The sequence below is a fragment of the Ornithodoros turicata genome, chromosome 2, assembly GCF_037126465.1.
Source record: "Ornithodoros turicata isolate Travis chromosome 2, ASM3712646v1, whole genome shotgun sequence".
In the NCBI taxonomy this organism is placed as follows: Eukaryota; Metazoa; Arthropoda; class Arachnida; order Ixodida; family Argasidae; genus Ornithodoros; species Ornithodoros turicata.
The window spans coordinates 9,399,080-9,422,591 of record NC_088202.1 but is presented as its reverse complement, the minus strand read 5'-3'; the positions used below and the strand labels follow the sequence as shown (position 1 = coordinate 9,422,591).

Sequence of the window (23,512 nt, the reverse complement as noted above, 5' to 3'; positions counted from 1 at the left end):
ACGGAAGAGATTGGAACGTTCAGCGAAGATCGGTCAGAGGAGAAATGTCAGCGACTAAGCGTTGTCGAGATACCCGGTCAACGGACGTACTTGAGAGCTTTGTAAAACAGGGATAACTCAACAGAGCCGGACATCAATTGGGATAGAGGGACGCACCGTAGAAGAAACTCCTCCACGACCTCGAAAGTCAAGCGAACGGGACGACCACAACGGAAAGGACTAAAATCAGTCCAGTTTAGCCGGTGATTTCGTTGACGACCGTCAATGAACAACCCCTACGGATGCGTTTCTGACTGTATCAGCCTAAGAAGTACCGGGTCAATGTAAAATCACTACTAAACACGGTGGAAAACGTAAGAGAACCGCTCATATTTAATGTGCTACGTAGGAAAGTTTGTAATATGATCACTTCCACTCAGTGGAGCGATGTAGCAGGAAACATGTAGCATTGAAACTCAATGCGTCTTCGCCTTTTACACTTTTGTACGTCCTCTACCCCTGCAGCCCAGGCTCAGGGCAATGACACATCTAACTTACACCAGCACGCTCGCATTTTGATCGCTATGTAGCAGGTAAGCCTGTTCTGCAATTCCGACAAACAACAAATGTTGCGTTCGACTCTATTCTAGAACGACAGTCCAAGATACTGAACTGCCATTCAACTTGCGGTACACAGATTCCCTTCCTCCCATACGCAATTCATTGACCACCGATCTCGAAAAAGAAAAGAAAAGAAATGATACGGTCAACCCACGTGACTCTTCGAAGCGTGCAGTGCAGTGAAGCGTGAACGCGGCCAGTCTTCCGACCGCGTGCCGCTTCGAGATTGCACGTGGAAGGCGCGGAGATTGGCGCTGCCTGACGTCGCACGTCACAACATTGCAAGAACCCGCAGGGTTATCCAACAGAGGCACACATCGCTGAACACACACGCACACACACCTGTAATACCAAATGGGTGGAAAGCAAGGCTCCTGTCGATGGCAATGCAAGTCTTCTAGAGCGGCCGATGCTCGGCTATGCCGCCGACGATTCATCGGAGAAGCGAAGGCGACCGAGCGCCGTAGACAGAGACGGGCGGGCTCGCTCACGGACGGACGTTGACACGGTAGCGGGTCACGTGGTTACTGAGCGCGCCGCCGCCGCGCTGCTGCCGGTAGCGAGCGACGGACAGACTGGGTTGCTCACGAGATTTCCTTCAGGTCTGGCGAGGAGAAAGGAAGTCAAGGCAGCTGTGACTGGTGTTTCTTGTTTCGAGCAGCTGTGTGGGTTGCATCACCGCCGTCATAATAATACGCGACATTTCAAATTGGACAGTCGGTCGAGTATTGCGCCGGGCGGGCGCTTCAAATCTACTGTAAACGTGCCGTTTAATTTTGCGACCCCCCTTTTCTTCCCTCGAGTCGGACACTGGGCACATATATTCGCAGCTACTAAATTTCGCGAAATCCAGATGCCGTAGCACGTGACTTGATTTTGTGACTTTGTGATAAGCCCCAATCCGTCTTTTACTGTGTGCGGCGAAGCAGTAAAGAAATCGCAATGCTTACTAGCAAGTAAGTGTGAAGTGTGAGCCTGCGATCGTATGATTGTTTTCAAAACTCTGGCTCGCAATTTTTCAGTTCACAAAAATTAGGGGCACGCGAACAATAAAGGTTTTACAGTACCTTCATAAGACATTTCGGGAAAGCTGCACAGGAAGCACTTGCGCCTTGTCTAAAGAACCTAACAATGCTGATAAGTCGGCAGCTGAACTGCGCTGCAGTTCCACAAAGTTCCAGCTTTGCCATTCACGGACGAATAACATCTATGACCTCGGTCAGTATCACGGTGATCAGTGCCAAATCAGTACCGAGCTACCTTCCACTCTCTTGTTACACCAAATTATACTTCCACAGATTTATTATGGTTTATGCTGAGCCTTTGCTGTTGCCAATACAGCCGTTCACGAACGAGGACAAAGTATTCACCTGCACAGGAGCAGATCACTTTGTTGGTGCCAGTGAGTTTCTATTGTATACGGGTATTGTTTATTCTTTATTGTACTATCTTAGTTTTCTGTTTATGTATACACTGTGTCAAGCTTCGTTGTGCGTCTTTTTTCCTGGACACATCTTATAGCAATGGCTTATTTTTCTCTTGCGCAAGGTTAAATTGGGGACAGGTTCACCCTAACAGTTCATGCTTCGTAACTTGTTCTCTAGATTAGAAGAAAAAAAAAACATTAATAATACCTTTATCCCTTCAGTGCACGACGACGATGGTGAGTTTTACGAATCATAAACTAATACATAGCCATTGTACGCCGCACAGCAGTGAACGGCGAGCGAGATACTTGAAGATTACTGCGATTAAGTTAGAATGACGCTCTGTATGTGATGATGTACACGTGATGGCACGTATGCTTCATTTAAACACTAAAAATCCTTCAAATAGCCCAAGTCAACCCCGTACAGCTTGACACTAAAGTTTACGGTACACGGTAGTGGCGTAATTCTTCATCAACCGGTTTGAATCCGCGCGAACACAATGCGCATAATACAGCAAGTCTCCGCAGCGGGCGCGGCTACCCGGGTAGCTCGCTATCCGCAAGTATAAGCACTTCAGTCTTCTGACGACCCCTGGGTAGAACCACGATTGAGAGCACATTAATGAATCCAAAATGGCGTGTCTAAATGGACAATTCATTGAGTTGCTGTGCAGTTAGCTGCTATATTGCAAGTTTGTTGGTGAATACTGTTCCTGTGGGGATCTTCTGCTCAGAAGATAAAAAGGTTTGTCATGCAACGTTTTCCTCATACAGATCCTTACAGGTTCTACGAATGCAATGTTTGCGGATGGGCCAGTACCTGCGCGGATGCTGTGTAGCGGATTATGCAAGCACGTGTACTCTGCGGATGGTTACGGTCAGTGTTATCCGCGCTCTCCTATCAGCCTGCAACAGGGGTGAGTTGACGATGACGACTGTTAGACGTCATGTGCGCAGCTGCTGTATTGCTGCTGTACCTGCAGTTAACGAAGCTGCGTGACTTTTATTACATTCTACTCTGACAGTCGACGAAGGCTCTCGCCTTGCATATCGGTGCAGGATACACCAATGTCCGCAGGGTGAAAAGAATTAAAAGAAGGAAAAAGCAGCAACTAAGTGGGCGTCAACGGAGGAAGTTGCCTTCCTCTCCCGCCTGATGTCCTTACGATGAACGACGCATGCCCTTGCCAGTGTAAACATTCATCCGGAACAACATTGGGGGTCGGAAGATTAGCAACTCGGCATAATGTTTAGACAGGTCGCTTAATTAACCACCGGTCCAACAGCATTTCATCGAGCACGGACCTCGTAACTGGTACTGATGGACGGAGATATAGACGCCTGTTCCAATGAGGACGCGTTCATTAGGCCCCGGTTCCACCAACGTTGGTGAACTTTGAACCGAGATCGAGGGTTCATAAAACTTGAAGTTAAAACTCCATTCTTTTTTTTGCAAATGTTAGTTGGTGACGTGATGAACGTTTCAGTGACAATGACTCCCTTTAATGAAGCAGAGTTAAGCGTTAAATTCATGTTAAGGGACCGCTGATCTCGGTTCAAATGTTAATCGGCGCTAATGAAAGCAGGCCTAGTAGGTGTAGAGTACACGGCTCACCATCACGATTTGCTCGAGGGGAATGGTACAGATGGCATCAGAGTTAACTTGAACGTCACAGAGAACGCCTTTCCGGCATGCGGACCCTGGTGGCGCTGTAGAAATAACGGCGGAGCTCGACACTTTTTCTACGTGACTGCGCACACGGATTCGCAGCAAGGTCACGTGATATCTGAACGGCTACGAACTCTTATCTCTGTGGCGGGGCTGTGTGTATGCAAGCCTTAGCAAGAGACATCCAACTCCAACCGCAGCGCAAGACCGAAAGATCGTTACATAACATGCGTATGCGTAAGAAAGCTCCAGAGAAGCGAGGGGCAGTTTTATAGGCTCGAGAGCGAAGGTGCTAGGGATGCGAGTCAGGGTACCGTTATGAGAGGGGTGCCATGGTGGACTGTAGCCTTTCCAACACGAACAACGTCCAGTAAAGAGTAGCAGGACAACGACACTTTCCAGAACGCTTCTCGAGAACTGTAGAGCCCTGTCTAGTAAAACTTGCCTTTCAAATCAGTATACATAGCGCGGTAAGGAACATATCAGACACGTGGAAGGAGGAGGATTTGAAGGGTATCGAACGGGAAAATAAAGCGTGGCACACAGACGATCGATTTTGCTTTTCTATATATAGCCCCTTCAAGATTAGCCTTGGCTTCTTGTGGTCCCACGTAACCTGAGAAGGCCAACGAGAGAGTTTTGAACACGCCACCGTGCCCGGATGGCAGACGCATGTACCCACGAATTCCAAAAGTTGCCTCGGGACGATGGGTGATCACCAATGGCAACCTCACTTTATGCATGAGGCAGGACTGCGCCACTTTTTTTTCACGGTGAAAAATAATAAATGTGAAGGTAGATCAGCGGCATGGCCGAGCAGGTTGCGGCGTCCCGCCAGTTGGTGGTGGCCAAGGTCGTGCTGAAGACTAGGAGGTGGTAGGTTCGAATCCTACCACCGGCTGTGCTGTTCGAGGTTTTGTCCTGGGTTTTCCGAAGACTTTCCGAACCAATGTCGACACAGTTCCACCTGAAGTCGGCCCAGGACGCATACTTATCCCCATCCCCCCGCTCTTTCCTGATGTCCTCTCTCATCTGTCCCCGTGTGTACGCCACTCATAACCACAGTTGCTGCGCGGCGCTAACACATGTATGACTGACACATGTAAGGGAGGAAGTAGAAGTCAGAGAGTCTCGTTGTGGATGACAACGAATAAAGCGGTGTTCCATTATAGTTCCACTCGGCTGCCGATGTTTGAGACCAGGGAACGTTACAACACGCACGACGCAAGCGCCCTCAGGGTGCTTAGGAACATGAAAAGATCGAAATATGACATTCCTCGTCGAAGTCTGACAGCTAGGGCGGGAATCAATGCAGCACCTCTTGATTATCGGAAAGCGTAACCGGTTAGCGCACATATCCGGTACTCAAGAGGTGCTGGGTCGATACCCGTCGCTTTGTGGCTTTTTCGATCTCTTTCTCTCCTCCGTCACGACCACGATAGGGTAAGTTTATTGGAACAGTTTCCGTCCCTTTTCTTCCGGGACGAGTTAATCTGATCCGCCACGCATGGGCATAATACATTCAACAAAGCACATAGTGCTCCGACCTCTTCCTGGTAGTCCTCGCCGCGTATAAATGACGGAGAAATTCATTCAACTTAATTCAACCCAGAAGTCACGACCCATCCGTAAATATGGCTCTTCGTGGAAGACAGTTGATCAACTTTTGGGTCTTTGCCAGCAAGCTCCACACCTCTGTGAACTCTCTTGCCATCCGTCTAAAGACAGATCCCGAGTGCCGATTGTAAATAAACAAACCATTCACTTCCGCGCCGTTTTTATAATCAGATGGGGCCACGAGACGTTTGCTCAAGCCGTGGCTGTAAACGGCAATGGCGGCTCGGGTAATTGTCCGGATTACCCCGGACGATCTACACGTCCGTTTCTCCGATGACCGAAATGACATTTTTAGAGAGTGTGTATCTACAAAGCAGCAGCGAACAGGTATACTCCAGTCCAAGATAACCTTTACTTTCATCGCTCCAAGATCGAACGGTGTCGGCGCGTTGCGGAGAACGCAGAACTACCGTTGTGTGGACGCGTCGTCTGCTTTTTCACATTTATTAAGCATTCAATGCAGTAGGTGGAGTACTGGGGAACCGAACAGCATCGTACCATCGCGGCACAAGCAGAGGCGGATCCAGGATTTTTCTAAGGATGTTCCAGCCTTGGCCAGCATGGTAGACACATGATCTCGGTCAATTAAACATTATGCGAAGACAGAAATTGAGGAGTCAGGACATCCTGAGCCCCCCCCCCCCCCTTAGGTCTGCCCCTGGGCACAAGGAGATCTTCTGCTGAATATACACAAGAATTACGGGTAAGATGTATCAACTCCGAACATCGGGCTATGTGTTACCCACACCAAAAGGTGACAGTGTTGCCCTCTACAGGTCGATCTCGCAGCGAATACTGTGTGTCGTCGGAGAATGCGCCCAATAACAATGCAACCTTGACTAAGAAAATCACAGAGAAGTGAGGTCACAAAAAAAAAATTGAGAAAAGGTGAGAGCGAACATGTCAAGAGGAGTAGAAATTCGGATTAGAGCACCGGGATATAAAAATTCGCACAGAAATTTCAAGTGAAATCCGTGCAAACCTGTTGCGCAGGAGAGCTTTCAATCTCGCTGGTCGGAAAAGCTGCTTCCCTATCGGCTGCCAGCCTACGACGTCACGTCTTCTGCCCAATAAGCTACGACTGTTTGTCTCTGATCAGGGGTGAGGGTAAAGTACCTGACCACTCACGAGGCAGCCAATAAGGGTGTATTCGTAGACCGGCATGAGACCGCAGAAGAAACCACGTTGGCCTCAACCTTGAAATGTCACCCCCATTATTTGGGAGGGGACCAATGCGGTCGCTCAATAGGTGAACAGGGAAGAGAGGGAAACCGAGGAGCGCCGCATGCAGTTCACCTACATGCATAGCGTGTACTCGGGCGCGTGCATTCCCTTTTCTTTCTTTCTTACCTTTTTTGTTTGCATCGTGCATTCCTTTCTGCACTTATATGGCGACGTTAAAGCCCGGAATTACTCATTAATTTGCTCGTAGAGCTCACTTCGTAGTTTTGGACGCAATATAGTTTTGGATCGCCCTGCACGAGGAAGCGAGGGCGGCTTCCGGCGAATGAACGAGGAAGCACAGATCGATGCAGTGCGTGTCACTGAAGCACCATGCTTCGCTATCATTCAATACAAAGGGGAAACACAATGGAACAGCAACGACTGCCAGTCCAATAGAATGAAACCGACGCCCTTCACAAGTTGCACTGCCGGCTCCCCTTCCTCCGATTTAATGTCTTCGTGGCGTCCACGGCCCCAAGATATACGATGAAACTGTGAAAAGAGGTTCCTCCAAAGGAAGTTGCGCCGTCGGCTTCATAATAACGGTTCGAAGAAAAAGCTACGTCTTTGTCACGTGGCCGTCTCGACTTAATTTTAAAATGACGCAGCTCCAAAGAAGGCACTGTCCGACTCGTGGATAAAGCGGCGCAGATAATCGAAGGTTTCTGCGCGTCATCCAGAGCGCCAAAGCGCAATGCCTCATGTTATCTAGTCTTGCAGAGGAAATATCGATGCCGAAAGGGAATCAAAGGTCTTTAACACAGGGCCGATGAATTTCATTCGGAACCCCTTCTCCGGAGGTGGAAATCGCCACGGCCGCCGCGTGGACGTCCTCACCTCATCCCATGAACGTTGAGGCGAGGAGAGAAAAATTTACACACAAAACTGAGGTGGGATGAAGTAAATTCCGCAAGTCCTGCGGTGGGGAAGGTTGAGAAAATTTTGAGAAAAAAAGATTGAGGTGGGTGAGGAAGATTATTAGAAACGAATCTGAAGTAAGGTGACAGAAACATCCGTTGGCAAACTTTGAGATGAGGGACATTTCTTATCCTCTGCGGTCCACTCTGGAATGTGCATTGCCGTATCCTGGGGCACAATCTTCCGCCATTTGAGCCATTTGCGTCCTTTTCGTTTTGGAGCAGATACAACAGGTTAAGCGCACGTACTGACAGGAGCGACAATTGCGCGTTAATTGAGCGATTAATGAATCATTTGGTGGCAGAGTCGTTGCAACAGTGGCATAAAGGAGACTAAATACCGTCACTCACCCCACGCTGCAGTGAGAAGTTAATCGCACAAAACTCACGCGCTTTGGAACGCCCCCGTGGTTCTAGCTCCCCCCGGTATCACGTAACGAAAGCCAATGAACGGTTCCACCTTTTGGCAACACTTTGACGGTCTGCGGACACATGCACATGCCGACTTTGGAAAGTGACCTGGAAACAACTAGGCACTCAACTATCAAACCGAAAGCGAAAACCTTGCGGTGTCCGCCGACTTCGGCTTCACTTTCGCGAGGAACAGGCCGCTTCTATCCTCCACGATTGGAACGTACGTCGCTGTTGCCAACCTATACATCATTAAGCTAAAAACCTCGCATTCACACGTGCGACCAGAGACGCATCTCGGTGCAGCTTCCGGGCAAAACAAAGATTCAAGAACACGATCAACACAGCGAGCTCGGAATCGTCCATCGGCTTCCGAGGTCGAGGACAACGTATCCGGTCACGCGGCGAGATACAGCGCGATCCTTAATCACTTGACACTGACAAGGTGTGCGAGATCCGATTTCTTACTTCCAGCAACGGCGATCCAAGAAGGCAGCGGATCGCTGTCGACGGTGATAGAGCGGGACCTGGCGGCGCGAGTGTGGACGCGACCTCAGAAGTGCGTCCCGTGCGCCCCAAACAGGGTCGTCCGGAAGCGCTTTATGACGCGTTAATCTACTCTGATTCTTCAAGGCTAAGCAAACAAACGGAGCCAGAGGGCCTGACGAGAAGATATCATTTCGCTACCGAGGGCGCACGAGAACAAGGAGCTATTCGGTGTCCTCTCACATGACGCACACAGTTTTCGCACCTGCATCTACCGAAAGTAACGCTATCACTATTCGTGTTTGTTTGTTTGTTTTGTCACATTTAGCGATCTCTTTCCTTTTTCGTGTTAGCACCACGAAGCAACTGTGGCTATGAGCGGCATACAGACGTGGACAGATGGAGAGAGGACAGCAGGAAGGAGTGGGGGACAGGGGGGTTAGTATGCGTCCTGGGCCGACTTCAGGGGAACTGTGCCGACATTCGTCTGTAAAGTCTTCGAAAAACCCAGGGAAAACCTCAGACAACACAGCCGGTGACAGCATTCGAACCCGTGTCACCTCCCAGTCTCGCCGTGGAAAGCGATCATCCTAACCACTATGCCACGGGAGCTGGTCATTTAGCAATTAGCCAGGCGTATTAATTTTGACACACACAAAAAAGCAGGGCTGTAGGCCTGCTGTACTTTGTGTTGCAGCCACTCCCAAACACGCATGCCAGATACACTGAACGTGCTGTGAAGCTGCAGCTAAAACCCGAAGTACTCACAGCGCACTGAAATATACACAGGGTTGGCCAAGATAAAGTACGGTATTTTATCCGCTTTGTAAAAAAAATACCGCTGGCACGGCAGACGCCGGAACTTTCGTCAATGACGTATGGAGTGCCAAGAATTCGTGTCTAAGTCTTCCAGCTTTCAGAGTTGTTTCAGTCTATTACGAAATGATGAAAAATCGTTCGTTCCTATACATTGTCAATACATTGTTCCGCCAATAAAGCATAGTATATACGCATAGAAATTGCTAAGAAAAAGAAAATTATATATCGTAACAAAGTTTGTGCTGCCCTGTGTGCGGGGCAGGCCGCAGGCTGGCTCTCCAGTGGGTTCCACCCCATTGTGGTGTCGTGGGGAATGAGCAGGCCGACGCGCCGCTCTCCCGTATCAGAAGCGCACCAGTATTGCACTCCTGAGAGGAGACCGTCGTTCCATTCCGCGACACCACTTGACACCCCTGATTTCCCGCCAATGGACAGCTGACATTTTTTTTTTTTTTTTGTAGCTGAAAGTTTAGTGGCGCAAGGGCAACTAAGGCCCTTAATAAGGCTAACTAATAAAATACTGTTTAACGAGGCATAAAAAAGGTATACTTCGCATTTTTAGACTTAGAGTTACGTGTGCCTCACGGTCCTCTTTCTTTTTATGCTTATTAGCGACAACCCTGAGAATGTTTTCATCTTGCGCATCACAGGCATGCAGACACTCGCAAGCAAAGCGTACAGAAGTATTGCAATAAAGAGAGCACGCATTGCACAGAGCGCACAGGAATCATTTTCTGTTTCGAATGCACATGAGCAGAGAGTACGTCTTTTGCGTTAATCAGGGTGTATAACGATCGACACACATAGCACGTTCAAAAAGCGTACGCCCCCTCCGTCGTCAGATTGGAGGCCATGTCTGTATCATTGCATGACATATCGCTATATCAGTATTGTATCGAGGGGCGCGTGCTGCGCTATGATTGTTCCGAGTGTGGGAGATCACTGTCTACTAGTTCCCCACGCGCCCACACGATATTGCGCTCCTAAGCGATCAGGGATATAGCGACGTGCACAAATACCTGAGTAATTGCAAATGTGGTTGAACAACTACACCCTCGTTGTTCTAAAGTAGTGTTAACTAGTGCAGCAGTAATGTAGGTACACTAGTAGTTAAACTACAATTTGACGCAGTAGTTAGTAGTTATAGTTATATATAGTTATAGTAGGTATAGTTATAGCTAAACTACTAAAAAGTAGTTATAGCACATCTCTGTGCCTGGCTTCCGCAATAATGATGTTACTATGTATCACTGGGGCTTCCTTGGCTGAAGAAAGGGTGCGAATATTTAAAATTCGTATTTAATATGCATAAGCTATCGGAAGAGAAACTTCGCCAAGTACACCGAGAAACGGTGCCGAACATCACTGTATCCGTCTCAGACACACGTTTCCGCATGCGGTTCCCTTTAACGTGAGCCGGATGGCTCCGTTGCAGGGTTCTGGAAGCCCCCACTTTGCTATTAACTGAAAGTAACGTTAAGAGTAACAAAAATAAGACGCCAACAGTTCTCTCGCCGATGCTGCTGCGAAGTGGCACGCGCATTCCAATGATTACATTCACCGGCACGAAAGGAAACCAAGAGGAGATTGAAAATGGTAATGTACAGCAAAAGTAGGAATCCTGCCTAAGCCGGTTCAACAGAAAAGAACAACAATAGAAACGTAGGTATACTTTCGGGTCAAATCAACTTAAAACCCACACGCGCAACCATGAGTCATCCTTTCTCTCTATATAACTTCGCCAGAGAACTCGGTCTTTCGGCTCGGAGAAGTGCCGCCGTATAAGCAGGCCAAGCTCGTACTAAAGTTTTCTACCACTTAGCGGAATGAAGTGGAACGACGGGCGCATGCTCCATGAAGCGGACGATAAAGTGATATGAGGGAGGAAGTTGCGTTCGTTTCATGCGCAACCGCCAGTCGGGAAGTGGTGCTATAGAAGAGCGCTTCTACTGCACTCGGGGACCAAGTACGTCATTTCCCGTTGCCTCCTCGTTTACTTTTGGGCCAGATGTGGCGCTGTTGTTATAGACGCGAGGCCTCTTCCAGCGCCGATCAGTCAAGTGAAGAAGCGAAACTAAGACAGACCCGCAGACACCTTCTAATTTATAATTAGTCGCACTTGTACGGGAAGAACAAGTTGTTCGAAAATCAGTCAGTCGATCTTATTTCGAGGAGTGTGTCGAATACCTTAATTAGCCAGCGCGGGTTTACTGAGCACAGCTGTACTGTCACTTCACTGTACCTCCCGATCATCATCATCAAATAAAGTTGTCCTGTGTAAACCAAGCGCCACAATATCTGACATCGTTCCACTGTCTATACCTGGCCAAATTTTCTCCCGGAAAGTACTTAGATATCAACAAACTAGATTTAGAATTCGCTTTGCTTCCGCAACTGAGGAAGCTCAAGCGGCATAAACATCGTCATGGCATACATTTGAAGGGCGAGTATAGGGGGACAACGCAGAGACACTGTTCACTCAGGGTCGTGAAGGACTTTCCCTCATTGGTCGATTTCACTCTGACATTTTTCCAGAGAGGTATCTCCGTCAGATGCTCAACATCCGGCATTATTCCGACAGATTAGCGAACAACATACGATCGCATGTTTCGGCTCTGTAATGACCCGACATACATCTGCGAAAGTCACGAGGGTGTGCAACGGAGAAAAAGGCGACCGACGCTTTTTCCAGAACTGCTCGAACATAACTTACAACTTTCGTCCCGAACCGGTGTCTGCTTTGCAGAGCAAAAACCTCAAAGTGCTAGAGGGGACAGGAGAAAAGAGGAGAGACGGCTGTCAATAGAATTAAACTATATAGAGAGATTTGACTTCGCATTTGATCGGAATGTTCTGCACGGTGCTTTAATGCATCGCAACATCATTTCTCTCAAAAGTAGTCACGAACAATCCTCGTTCACTGAACCGCCTTTTTGAAGTGACTGAACTGCCCGGGACACCCACAAAGGACACGCGTCTTCTTTCTCCAGCGTGTGGGCTTCCGACCCGTCCAACCATGAGAAGACAATCACACACACACACGCACCTGCGTATCTTCCTCGCCTCATGTTTGACCCCTGCAAAGAGCTTCAACCGAGTCGACCGTCCCTGCATCGCGCATTACGGCAAGAACCACTCAGTTTTTTGCCGTTCGGGACGCGCAAATGCGCACAGCTCGACGTAGCGGTACAAGAGTACACCATGCGTCGCAGCAGCACGTCAATACGACTGTCCTATATAGCATGATTATTTATTTGCAGTGCGGTATCATGCGTTTGAAGTAACAGGCGCTGGCTGACACGAACGTCCGTTCAATAGTTTGAAAGCGCCGCTACGTCTACACAGTTCACCGTTTCCGAATAAGAATTCGCAACGTACAATAATTTGTTCCTGAAGATGCCACCATACGCCAAAGAAAGAAAAGGTCCGCAAAAGTTAATTCGCTCCAGCAGTGTCGGGTGACGTACCCTTCGCACTGATGGGAACCTGCAATGTCATATTGCAAAGGAATACGGCGCGTTCGAAACGGTACGCACAAAAAAAAAGAAGAAAAAAAGAGAAACGAAAGAAGAAAAAAACGCGCTATTATACACCTTGTTACTTTTCACACGAGAAGGCTAGAACCCTCTAAAAAGAAGAAGAAAAAAGAAAAAAGACGAATAAACACAGGAGCAATTCTACTTAATTCCGTGGATATCAATGACGGTACTCCCCATTTTCGTCCCCCGGCCCTGAAATTTACTCCTATGCACTGAAAATGGCCTTAAAATTCGGCTAAACTTCCACGCGTTTTGGTCCAAAACGAGACTGTAACGACTATAAATGACTAAAATTATTTGCACCATAGTATAGAGTTGGGCTAGTTCGTGACTATTCATGGTTGACTAATAAAGCGCCAAAATAACGCAAGACAGGAGAGGAAAGACGACAACAAGCGCTACTCACAACTTTTAGTAGAATAACGAATACATTATTTTACTAGAAGTTGTGAGTAGCGCTTATTGTCGTCTTTCCTCTCCTATATCTGTGTTATTTTGGCGCTTCATTAGTCGACCACGCCTAAAATTACTCCTCCTTTCCCCAAGTAAGTAAAAGTGAATTGGAATTGAATGTGGAACATCAATCAATAGTTAAAAATAATACAAAAAATAAACACGATTCACACGACTACGATGTGCCAAAGTCACTTGGTACGTTCGACAAGAAAACTGCCATAGAATATGCCATCGCAAAAAGGAGAAGAAGAAGAAAGAAAAAGAGAAAGAAAAAGAAATCTAAGAATATAAGAATCTCTCTTCTCCTGGATGAAACCATGAATGAAACTATACTCGTATAAGGAGCAAACTACACTGCGGGGGCATTGGCCTCGCCGCTACACCAATCAGCGTGAAAGCTCTAAAAATCACGGGATAGCCAGAGACGAAATAAAAGTGGCTGCCCATGTCGGCGTTGTCCCTTCTCGCAGACGTCTACTTCCTTCCGGTGCAAGATTGTGCTGGCTGTCCAGTCGCGAATAAAGCATACAGATTTTTTTTTTCTGGTCATTGAGACGTGCGGGCATCGACACCCTGCTGAAAGGCGCTGGAATACTCTTATGTATGATCGCTGTTTTTTCTATCGACGCTACGAAACCCTTCGACAAAAAGAAGTACAGGAGTCTCAACCAACACAAAACCACTACCTGCTTATGTGTGGGCGTGTTTCGAGACTGCGAAGTAAAAGTAAATTTTGCCTTTCCCCCGAGAGTGAGATTGGTAGAAGACGCAAACAATGGGTGCGCTCAGACTCTACTCACTTAACGCGACACAAGCGCCCTTCGCGCACTTGAGTGAGTGAGACGCCGTGCCGCTTTTCGAGCTCCCGTTTCAAATGAGTGCGGGGAAGCAGACGACAAGCGCCCGAGTGCTAGAGATTTTCCATGACTCCTAGTTCCTGTTGAGCGGCGGCAGGACCGGTCTTCGACGTCTGGGCTCAGAAGCAGAGTACGGACTCTCTATGTTACCCAATGATCAGATTTACGTAAACTGTAATATTTTTATAACTGTTATCATGCCTTCTTATTAGTGGACAACTTCTATACGGATATCGGCGGTTATTCGCCTGAAATGCAGTGCTTTAATGCAGACGCCTTCACGCCATGCAATCATCTTCACAGTAAATAACTCCTATGGTGTCTGTTACAAATTTCTATCTTTTCCATTTCTTTCGCTGTTACAAGGAAAAGTCTTCACAACCGCAGTCGTCTCTTCTAACGTTGCTATAGGTTCAAACTACAGTCCTCCTCCGTCTACAAACCTCCGTCTATGCACTGCATGAGCGGACAACAGGAAGCGGCATCAGCGAGCGAGCAGTGTAGCGTTCCAAAGTTGCTTTTCGTTGTTTAGTGGCCGCTCCGAGTGTCTCATACTCAGGATTTGGGCGCGCCAAAAGAGGGGCGCCTACTTAACGCACACAGTGGTTCACTTCGAAAGCGTATTCTGAGCCTTCGAACCGTAGAGGTTTTCCCTCGAAATGTGCAATACTATAGGGCTTCCGAGGGTTCGCTTAAAACTCCGAACAATGTAAAATACGTACGTCCCAAGCGCCGGCGCAAGAGGGAGCTGCCGTCAAATGCCTACATAGTTGTCTCTAAAAACGGCGGCCTAAACGCCAAACACGTCATATACGATATACGAAGAGAGAAAAGGAGAAACCCCGAAGGAATCCTCAAAACCTTCTAAGTATCTTCCTCCACCTTTCCTTCATCCAATGGCCGCTAAAACACTCACCACGAGAAGCATAAACCGAACGTAGGTTAGAATAATTCGGGGAAAAGTCACGACCGAAACAGTACGACTGCCGCGACTCAACCGTTGTACGTGCGAGGCAAAGCTTGACGTCAGAAGCGGCTGAGGTTCCACGATTGCGGACTGACTTGAAATGACCAAATGATGTGATAGTGAATTGCACTGGTCGTTGTTCTGCTAGAATGTTACACAGGTCGTTTCAAGGCAACGCGCGTCGCGTTTCGCTGAGTGCTCCAGAACGATCCACTACAGTGACGAGCCCAGCACCGGTGTAGCTTTCCCTACACCGAAAATATCGCCGGCGTAGAGCGGAACACGCGTTCTTTTCCGTTCGCCCTTTTCTCTCTATACGCTCCTTTCGCTGGCGTTCCAAACTGCAAAAAAAAAAAAGAAAAAAAAAAGAAAAACAAAGAAGAAGAAGAAGAAAGGTGCCGGGAAATCGATCCATCCTCTGGAAGCGCTCGTGGATGAATGAGGTTCTTGCAGAGGCGGATTCAAGATTTTCCTGCATGATGGGGGGGGGGGGGGGGGGTGCTACCGTCAATTGAAACTAAGGCCAGTTGAAACTCCACGTAACCAATGAAATTGAGGGTGGTCAGGACATCCTGACCTCACCCCCCCCACCCCCACCCACACTAAGATCCACCTCTGTGTGGTGAGTATATGACGATGGACGTCGCCGGCGATGGACGGGGAACTTCGGAATGGTTTCGGTTTTCTATTTTCGGTCTATGCTCGCGTGCTGTGCTGAGCAAAATGGTGTAACGTGCGCCGACAGGATTTTTCAAAACCACACCAACACCGGTACACCACACGGCACAGCACAAAAAAAGAAAAAAAGAGAGCGACGGAATAGACGCGTTCAGAAAATCCCAGAGTGCTTAGCGCCACTTTGAGCTGTGGGAGTTTACTAAAGCGAAAGGAACGGGTGGCCTCCAAGCTGTTCCGATTTCTCCACGACCAGTCCATTGTCCACGACGTGTCAAGGTCAGCGAAAGCGAAATGTGAAGGACTATTCTTCGTTCCCCCGCTCAGCAAGCGCCCAGGATGCAATGCGTGCGCAAAGAGCACTGAGATTTTCTGAACATTCGCCATGAGTGAAGTGAGGCAGCTTGTTGGAGGCGTGTCGGGAGCCCTCTCGCCGCTATTTTTGCGCGTGAACTGCACTCACGCTGAACGCAATACGGTAAAAATCGCGTATTTTTCGAATAAAAGTACATTCCGCTTGAGAAGCACGTTCCGACGATAATTCAAAATTGTCTATAATGTCTTCGTGGTCCCTTTAAATCCGGAACGTACGCGAATTCGTGGCGAATTTTTACAGCTGACATAATGGCTGCCCGGGGGAACAAGCATGCATTCACCCTAAAAGGCTATATAGCGCACGAAACTCCCGTTAGGCGTCGCGGTGGTCACAGAACCATTAAAAGGAGGCCTGCTCCTCCTGTCATCCCGTTTCCCTACACATGTAACGGTCAACCTTCGAAGGGGGAAAAAAAGCGTGATAGGCCAATGGCGGTGGCTTGTATGTCTAACAATAGGACTCGATCAGCGCACCAGAACGACAGAAAAGGGGAAAATAGATTAATGGATTGGGGAGACCGTTTAGGGAAAACTTTTACAGCTTCTACCCTGATTGGAAAGGCGTGATGATGTTTCGACAGCGCGGAGGTGGCTGGTCGTATCACCCCGGATGGTGAGGCAGGGGCAGAATCATTAGGGTTACAATCGAAGCTGCAGTCGAACGGTTCGTCGCACTTTATCGTCACGGACGCTCGTGGGCGAAAATTGATCGACAGCTCAATTGGCGCTGAAAGAATCCGATCGAGGTCAGAGTGGTTCACAGTGGCTAACGCGTTAGAGTGGTTGTGAAAGCGCTCCGACCACTCACGGCCGGTTTTCTGATGCTTGCCACCTGGTCGAGACGCCAAAGGATCCGTGAAGAGATCCTCAAAACTTGCGTAGGCATATCTAATGCATTCGTGGAAGCTAATACATATACCACACGGAGCATGAACCAAACATATTTGCTAGAACAACGGAGGTGGTATCTAAAAACCACTGCCAGAAAAGGCGACCGCTAACGGCGCGACGGAGCAACTACAGATGTGACGTCAGAAGCAGGTGGCCTTCCCCATTGGCGGACTGGCTTGGAGTGAGGAGGCGGATGGCAAATCATGCAAGTGACCTCAGGCCGCTTGCAGGTAATGTGTCCGGGCGGTAAGTCGCCGCCTTTTTCTTTTTCGTCTTTTTTTGCGCACGAACTGCGCCCGAGGAAAGCAATATGGCAAAAATCGCGTAGAGCGTTTCATATGAAGGTCATCCTCGAGAACCATTCCGTACCAAGAACTCAAAATTTTCGGGAATCTCTTCATGGTCTGTTTCAAACGTCGCGTACGCCTGTGTGCGGCACAGCTGGACTTGTAAGGAGTTATATGAACCTGCATTTCTAAGGATTATATCGAGGAGAAATGGCGTTGTATATCGCATATGTTACGTACTTGTATTCGTTTAGAGGTAACACGACTCGCAGATATGCAACGGCATACTTCAACAGTGGCGGGTTTGACATGGGCATCACTAGCGAAAACGGTGAACTGCAAAGTAGACGCATCACTGCTACGTGTTTCTGTCTCAGAATCGCAAAGTGCCGCCGCAAGCGGGCGGTACACGCAGGACGGCCGTTATCGATCCGGGCGTTGCGATGATGAAACACAGCAGACGATAAGGGAAGCAGGAAGGGCCTTCACATATATAGGCATCAAAGAGGAGCTGTCGGAACTCATTTGGACACGATGAACGGGAGGCCCCATCCATCGGCACAGACAACTTTCATCTGAGACATGTCTCCTCCTTCCCATTCATCGACTCTGCCAAGACATAGGGAAAAGGCAAATACACGTACTGTGAGAAGCTGTGAAGGCAGGAGCCCCTAAGACCCGAAAGCACGTGAAATGACTGAACAGCTGCGTCACGAATTACACACGACAGACCGGCGTAACATTGTGGCAATATTTTCAGGTACGAAACTGCTGAGGGCGCTGATCCCTAGCTAAGGAACCGAACTATCGGAAGTATACGAAACTACGGCCAGAAAAAGTCTTTGTTGGAAATATCGGCGGCCCTCGTCCTCACACAGTATATCATTTTACACCTTTATTCGCACAAAATATAGGTGTATTCTTATAAAAACACCATTTCTTATCCCGCAAACTGTAGCAAATGGTGTAAAAAGAGCATTACTAAAGGTGCAATATTGACATACACCACGTTTTATCCCATGTGGATCATTAAGAGTGTACGTGCTGAAAGAGGTGTTTACGTCCTATACGCCCTTTTGACGCCCCATTTGAACTGGGAATATGGTGTTGAAAACGGTATTTTAATCCGTGAATTAAAAAAATATACTGGTTTCACAGCTCTACTCAGTTACTACTAGTTAATCACATTAAAACAAGAACTTGAGTTAAAAACACGGTATTTGACAGGGAAGTATGTAAGGAATTTAGTAGTATCCTTTACTCGTTGCAGGCGTACGTTTTAATTGCAAAGATGAATTCCCATCACCGTTACAGACGTTTTCCGCGCTACTACACTTAACGAACATGCCCACAATAAATTGTACTTCAGTATATGATCCATCGGATACGCCACTATAGACGACCGAGGCTGCCCAGGTCTCTTCAAGCTTCGGCACGCCTACGGTACCTAACGAGGCGTGCCTGTGGCGTATTGCGCTCCGGGTTAGGTTGTACGATGAAACCACTGCTGGAAGTCTGTCGTGTTCAGGGTGGTGCTTTTCACAGGCGCAAGAACGTCGAACTGCATGTCTTGGTATGCTGCCGCGGGAGCTTGTATTACACTAGCCATTTGAGAGCGAGTATTTGTGACAAAACAACTCCATCCTGAAAGGTGTTTTCAATAGAATACTCCCCTTTTAACGGTGTTTCTGTTTTTGAACTCCCGCTATAAGAGTGCTTTATGAGGAATACGCCTAAGTAAAGCGTGTTTAGGCAACACCCTCGATTCGGGCGTAAGGGCAACACAAAAACGTGTGCGCCGTGGGACAAGCCATTTAGACCAAAAAAGTGTAAAAAAGTTTACTGTGCAGGCTACCCCCTTTAACATTTCCCTCCCCTTTTCACTGGATCTTCTACCCTTCTACAAACTATCAACAGCGAAATCGCGCTCGATCACGCAACGTCACCAGAAGATGAAAGGGTACAACAGGTAGTTGTGGGGTGAGGTATAATCTACATAACTGTGTGTGTAGCCACCAGTGTTTCCGCCTTTCTACCTCTTCACTCGCTTGCGCGTTACCAGCTGCCGAAGGAGAGCGAGATCCCCCTCGCTCTCCAACGTGTACTATTGTCGTTGGTCAGATGTTCCGTGACGTCACAGCTAACGGGATGCACATCTTTGGTCAGAGCCCACTTGCTACGTGTTTCTTTCGTTCCAGAGCTGACCAGAGGTGAGCCATGTGTATGCACCAGGTTCGTTCGTTTCCGAAAATCAGATTCAACTCATAGAAGCGACGCTAAACGCCTTCGTATACACTGTAAGAAAAATTTCCGTAACTTTACTGCACAAGTGACTGCTGACACTGTTGCAGGCATATGTGCGCCGTAACCTATATGATGCACAAAATCCGTTCGGAGCGCACACCGCACAGTTCCGGAATGGGATTTCGCAGTTAAATATCCCTCTAATGTAAGTGTCATCCTATTCGCTTACGGGAGCTGTGTAATGTGCATTTTTGCAATAACTATGTTACGGCACATATTCCGGCAACAGGGTTAGCAATCACTTCTGCGTAAAATTACAGATTTTTTTTTAACAGTGTGGAACGCAAAAAGGAATCGGCAGGCTTTTTATATATCGAGGGCATTCTCTGTGAGAAACCACGGAAGGCATATGGATTCTCGGAGAACTCGTTTTGCATAAGAGACATTTGGTCAGCAATGCCGAAGGAGCGTTGCATGTTCGGCGCATTGCACAGAAGCGAGGCGATTCGCAGGGTGTTGGGCAATCTACGTGGGATATGTACAAAAGGGGAGCTGTCTCTTTTAGTAAAACAAGGACACATTAACGTTGAACGTGATTTAGCTCGGAAAACGTGCTTGAAGCGTTCCATCCAATCCTAAAGGAGCAGGAAAATGGCCCTCCATAAATTTTCCGTCTTGGGCTGCGGCGTGTTCCGCATAAAATAGCATGAGCTACAAGTGCAGCTAAGCTATTCGAGGCGCGAGGCCCTTGGCTGTACACCGCCTAGATAACCTCCGCTCCTTCGAAGCGCGTGGAAATGAGTGAGGGAAGTCGTGACGTTCGCAGTCCCAGTGGGAGGGGCGATCTTTTTTTTTTTTTTCGATTCCGTGTTAGCGCAGCGAAGCAACTGTGGCTATGAGCTAGAGTGGCTAGAGACGTGGACATATAGAGAGAGGACAGCAGGAAGGTGTGGGGGACAGGGGGGTTAGTATGCGTCCTGCGTTGACTTCAAAGGGGAACTGTGCCGACATTCGTCCGATAAGTCTGCCGGAAGATCCAGGAAAAACCTCAAACAGGGCAGCCGGTGGTAGGATTCGAACCCTCCTCCACCTCCCGCTCTTCAGCAGGACCTTGGCTAGCACGGGGTCGATAAGGTGACTCGTTATGTGGCGCAGCCGAAGCAGTAGCCTACGAAAGTTCTGTGGCCAATAATAGCTCACAGCTACGCACGGTCTCCTGACGTCATGCGCGAGGAGGTCGGGTGGGGGCGAGGGCTGCTTTCTCCTGGCGTTTCTTTCTTTTTTTTTTTTATTTATGCGCACTAAAGATACACCGCACTGCGAAAATGTTGTGCATGGGGGAATCTGGTAGACTTCTTGATGATGAAAGCTATGTATCGAGCCGCGTTAAATGTCACTTCACTGCTCCTTTAAACGGACGGTCGCGTCCATTCCAGTCGATTTCGAAACTATATAGTGTAATGTTATTGACAGTGACCACGGTATCGAAAGTCTAAGGCGAAAGAGTGGCGTTGTTTGAATGTTACTCGACGGAATACAGGACAAAAACGGACGACGGATATTCAGAGCATCGGCAAAAGCGAAATAGTGCTTACAAGCTGGTGCATGACTGCGAAGACACGACACAAGGAGTAGAGAAAATAACGGAAATTTGTCTGTACTCCTTGTCTCGGATCTTACTTCGGAGTATTGAAAGTATTCCGGATTTCTTTCTTTGGAAAAAAAAAAAAAACGAGAAAACGTCACTCCCTAAGAACCAATGAGGGCGCGACATTGAGAAAAGGAATGCCGCCGCCGCCTCATAAGCCGCAGTTACACAAATGCACTCGACAAAAAAGTCGACAGGTCACGACGCGGTTACGACATGCGAGTTATCGCACCACTTCGCACCTATATCACGACCAGTTGATTGGTTGACGTGGCCCTGTCGGAGAGGATTTATTGCGATAGGTCGATGAGATACGCGCATTCATGTAAACGCGGCTATAGACGACCCGCTCCACTACGTCACTGATTACGTAACGCCGCCGCGCAAAGCATGCTGGTGGGCACTATCAGCTTTATAAGCCCATCAGCCAACGCGTTTTTCCCGCTTCTTGCCCACCACAGCAAGATATAACCTCGAACCGGACTTCTCGTGCCGTCACACGTTTGTGAACAGAGGAGGAGGAGGAGGAGTGTCGTTGGGAGGAACCCGAGAGGTCTGCCTGCCTGATTAGGCGGCATGTTTCTCGGGAAGGGAAAGGTGGTGGAGAGGAGGAGAGGAAGGGTGAAGTGGAAGACCGAGCGGAATCCGCTCGGGGGGAGGATAGCTGCGTCCATGGGCCGACTTCAGGGGAACTACACATTATTACACATCTGAGGGAAACCCAGGAAAAACCCCAGACGGCACAGCCGGCCCGCGGATTCGAACCGCGGACCTCCCAGTCTCCAAGCGCACGCGTTACCGCTGCGCCACCGGAGTGTGGTCCGGACGGCGCCTTTCTTCCTCTGAGCGCCGCGCTCTCACTCCTCCGCTTAGGGAGTGACGTCACGCCGCCGGAGCCTCTGCGGCTGCGGAAGGAGCGCTGAGCTTTAAAATTCGTTTATTTAACATGAAAGCGCTTTTCGGACGAGGAAATTAGCCGGGTAGGTTGTCGGCCGATACCGAACATGGTGGTATCGGTTTAATAGATGGGTTTTCGGATGCGACCGTCCCAATTTATTGGAACTACCACAAACACGCTTACCTGGCTGTACGTGACTGCCTCCCACTTGTACAGCGCGTAGTGTCCGCGTCCTTTCCAGAAACCTTTCCATTGTGGCCTCCGCGAATTACGGAAATAATAACTACCCAGGGAACTTCCACATGGCTACTGTGCTAGCAAATTAACGTTATTAGTTGACGTGCATTGTACGAGGTAGGCATTTGTGAAAACATCCAGTATACGAGCGCTTGTTGGTTGTATCGCTAGTGTCTGTTCTTTACTCTTTTTTTTTTTGCCGTTGTTTGTGTTTGTGCTCTGTCTCTCGGACAACGACGAGAAGCCGTGTTGTTATGTGTATTCTCTTTGTGTACGCGTACGGCGTTTTTGCCCGGCGGCGAGACATCGACCCAACAAGGGCCACAGCCATTAGCGAGGATTAACGTTTCCAATATTCAAAGCTTATGCACCGTACGTCTGTACAGAGAGAAAAAGGGACGTAGCAAATAGTAATGACAGCGTTTGCATAAACTCGCGTACATTTGTGGTAGTTTACGGACACTAGTCATTTCAGTGTGCCACAATATCTTTGGGGAGGTTTCACACACAGCACGATTTTAATGGACCACAGTAGCTGTTGCGGTTTCATGGCGTGCTCATACACCCCCTTTCTATCGAACTCTTTGTCATATCGCACCAAGGCGTGCAACATTCCTTATAATATGTAACACTATACGTATCAGTGACGTGCAAGGAAAATGAAGTTATTGGTCTCGCTCCACGCGACAAATAAAACGGGGAAGTCATAATCTTCCGTTCCCCATCCCGAGAAATCATTAGCCCTTCTCGTTCTTTGCTCACCCCTCCCATCCATTACCATTCGACGGACGACCACGAAGCGAGAGAAGATAAATGTGAGGCTTCGACATGATCTCTATCGTTAAAATACATTGACTAAACACGAAGAACAACATTATTTAAACGAGTGGCCTGGCCAAGTTTTACACAACGTCGACGCAGAGGCTTGCTCCAAGATCAAGACGTCCTTCAAGAATGTAAACAACAACCGCTCCTTTCCGGAGCCGACCTATTCAACGACAACGCATGTTCAGAACTTACACAATTTACTCAATCTCCGATGTTGTGTAAAGGAAGCGGCTCGGGCGACTAAACCTAGCAAGGGACACTTGGAGTTTTACAAACTGGTCGTCTTAATTATAATTAAAACCAACTGATCATTAAAACCGTAACTGAAATAATCAAAACCGGAACGAACGTGTAATGTTTCAACTTCTCTGGGAGCATTGGATGCAATGTTCCCCGGGAAGTTGAAACATTACGCGCTGGGCGGCGCTACGCACACGT

At 48.3% G+C, this 23,512-nt stretch overlaps 2 protein-coding genes across 4 annotated transcripts in view; one reads left to right on the top strand and one right to left on the bottom strand.

Moving 5' to 3' along the window:
- LOC135385177 (protein Aster-B-like) overlaps positions 1–23,512 on the bottom strand; it is a 226,208-nt gene that overhangs the window by 181,504 nt on the left and 21,192 nt on the right. The window contains exon 1 of one of the 3 annotated variants that reach the window (XM_064614365.1): positions 943–1,100. The exons of the other annotated variants lie outside the window; for them this stretch is intronic. Coding sequence (XP_064470435.1) covers positions 943–1,037 — 95 coding nt within the window. The 5' untranslated portion in view covers positions 1,038–1,100. Of the gene's footprint in view, positions 1–942; positions 1,101–23,512 lie in introns of those variants that run through there. 3 annotated transcript variants of the gene reach the window in all.
- The window catches only part of LOC135385178 (large ribosomal subunit protein mL41-like), a 29,228-nt gene continuing 25,140 nt past the window's right edge, over positions 19,425–23,512 (top strand). Inside the window, exon 1 of the mRNA XM_064614368.1 lies at positions 19,425–19,451. The gene's annotated coding sequence lies outside the window, so the exon portion shown is untranslated. The remainder of the gene's footprint in view (positions 19,452–23,512) is intronic.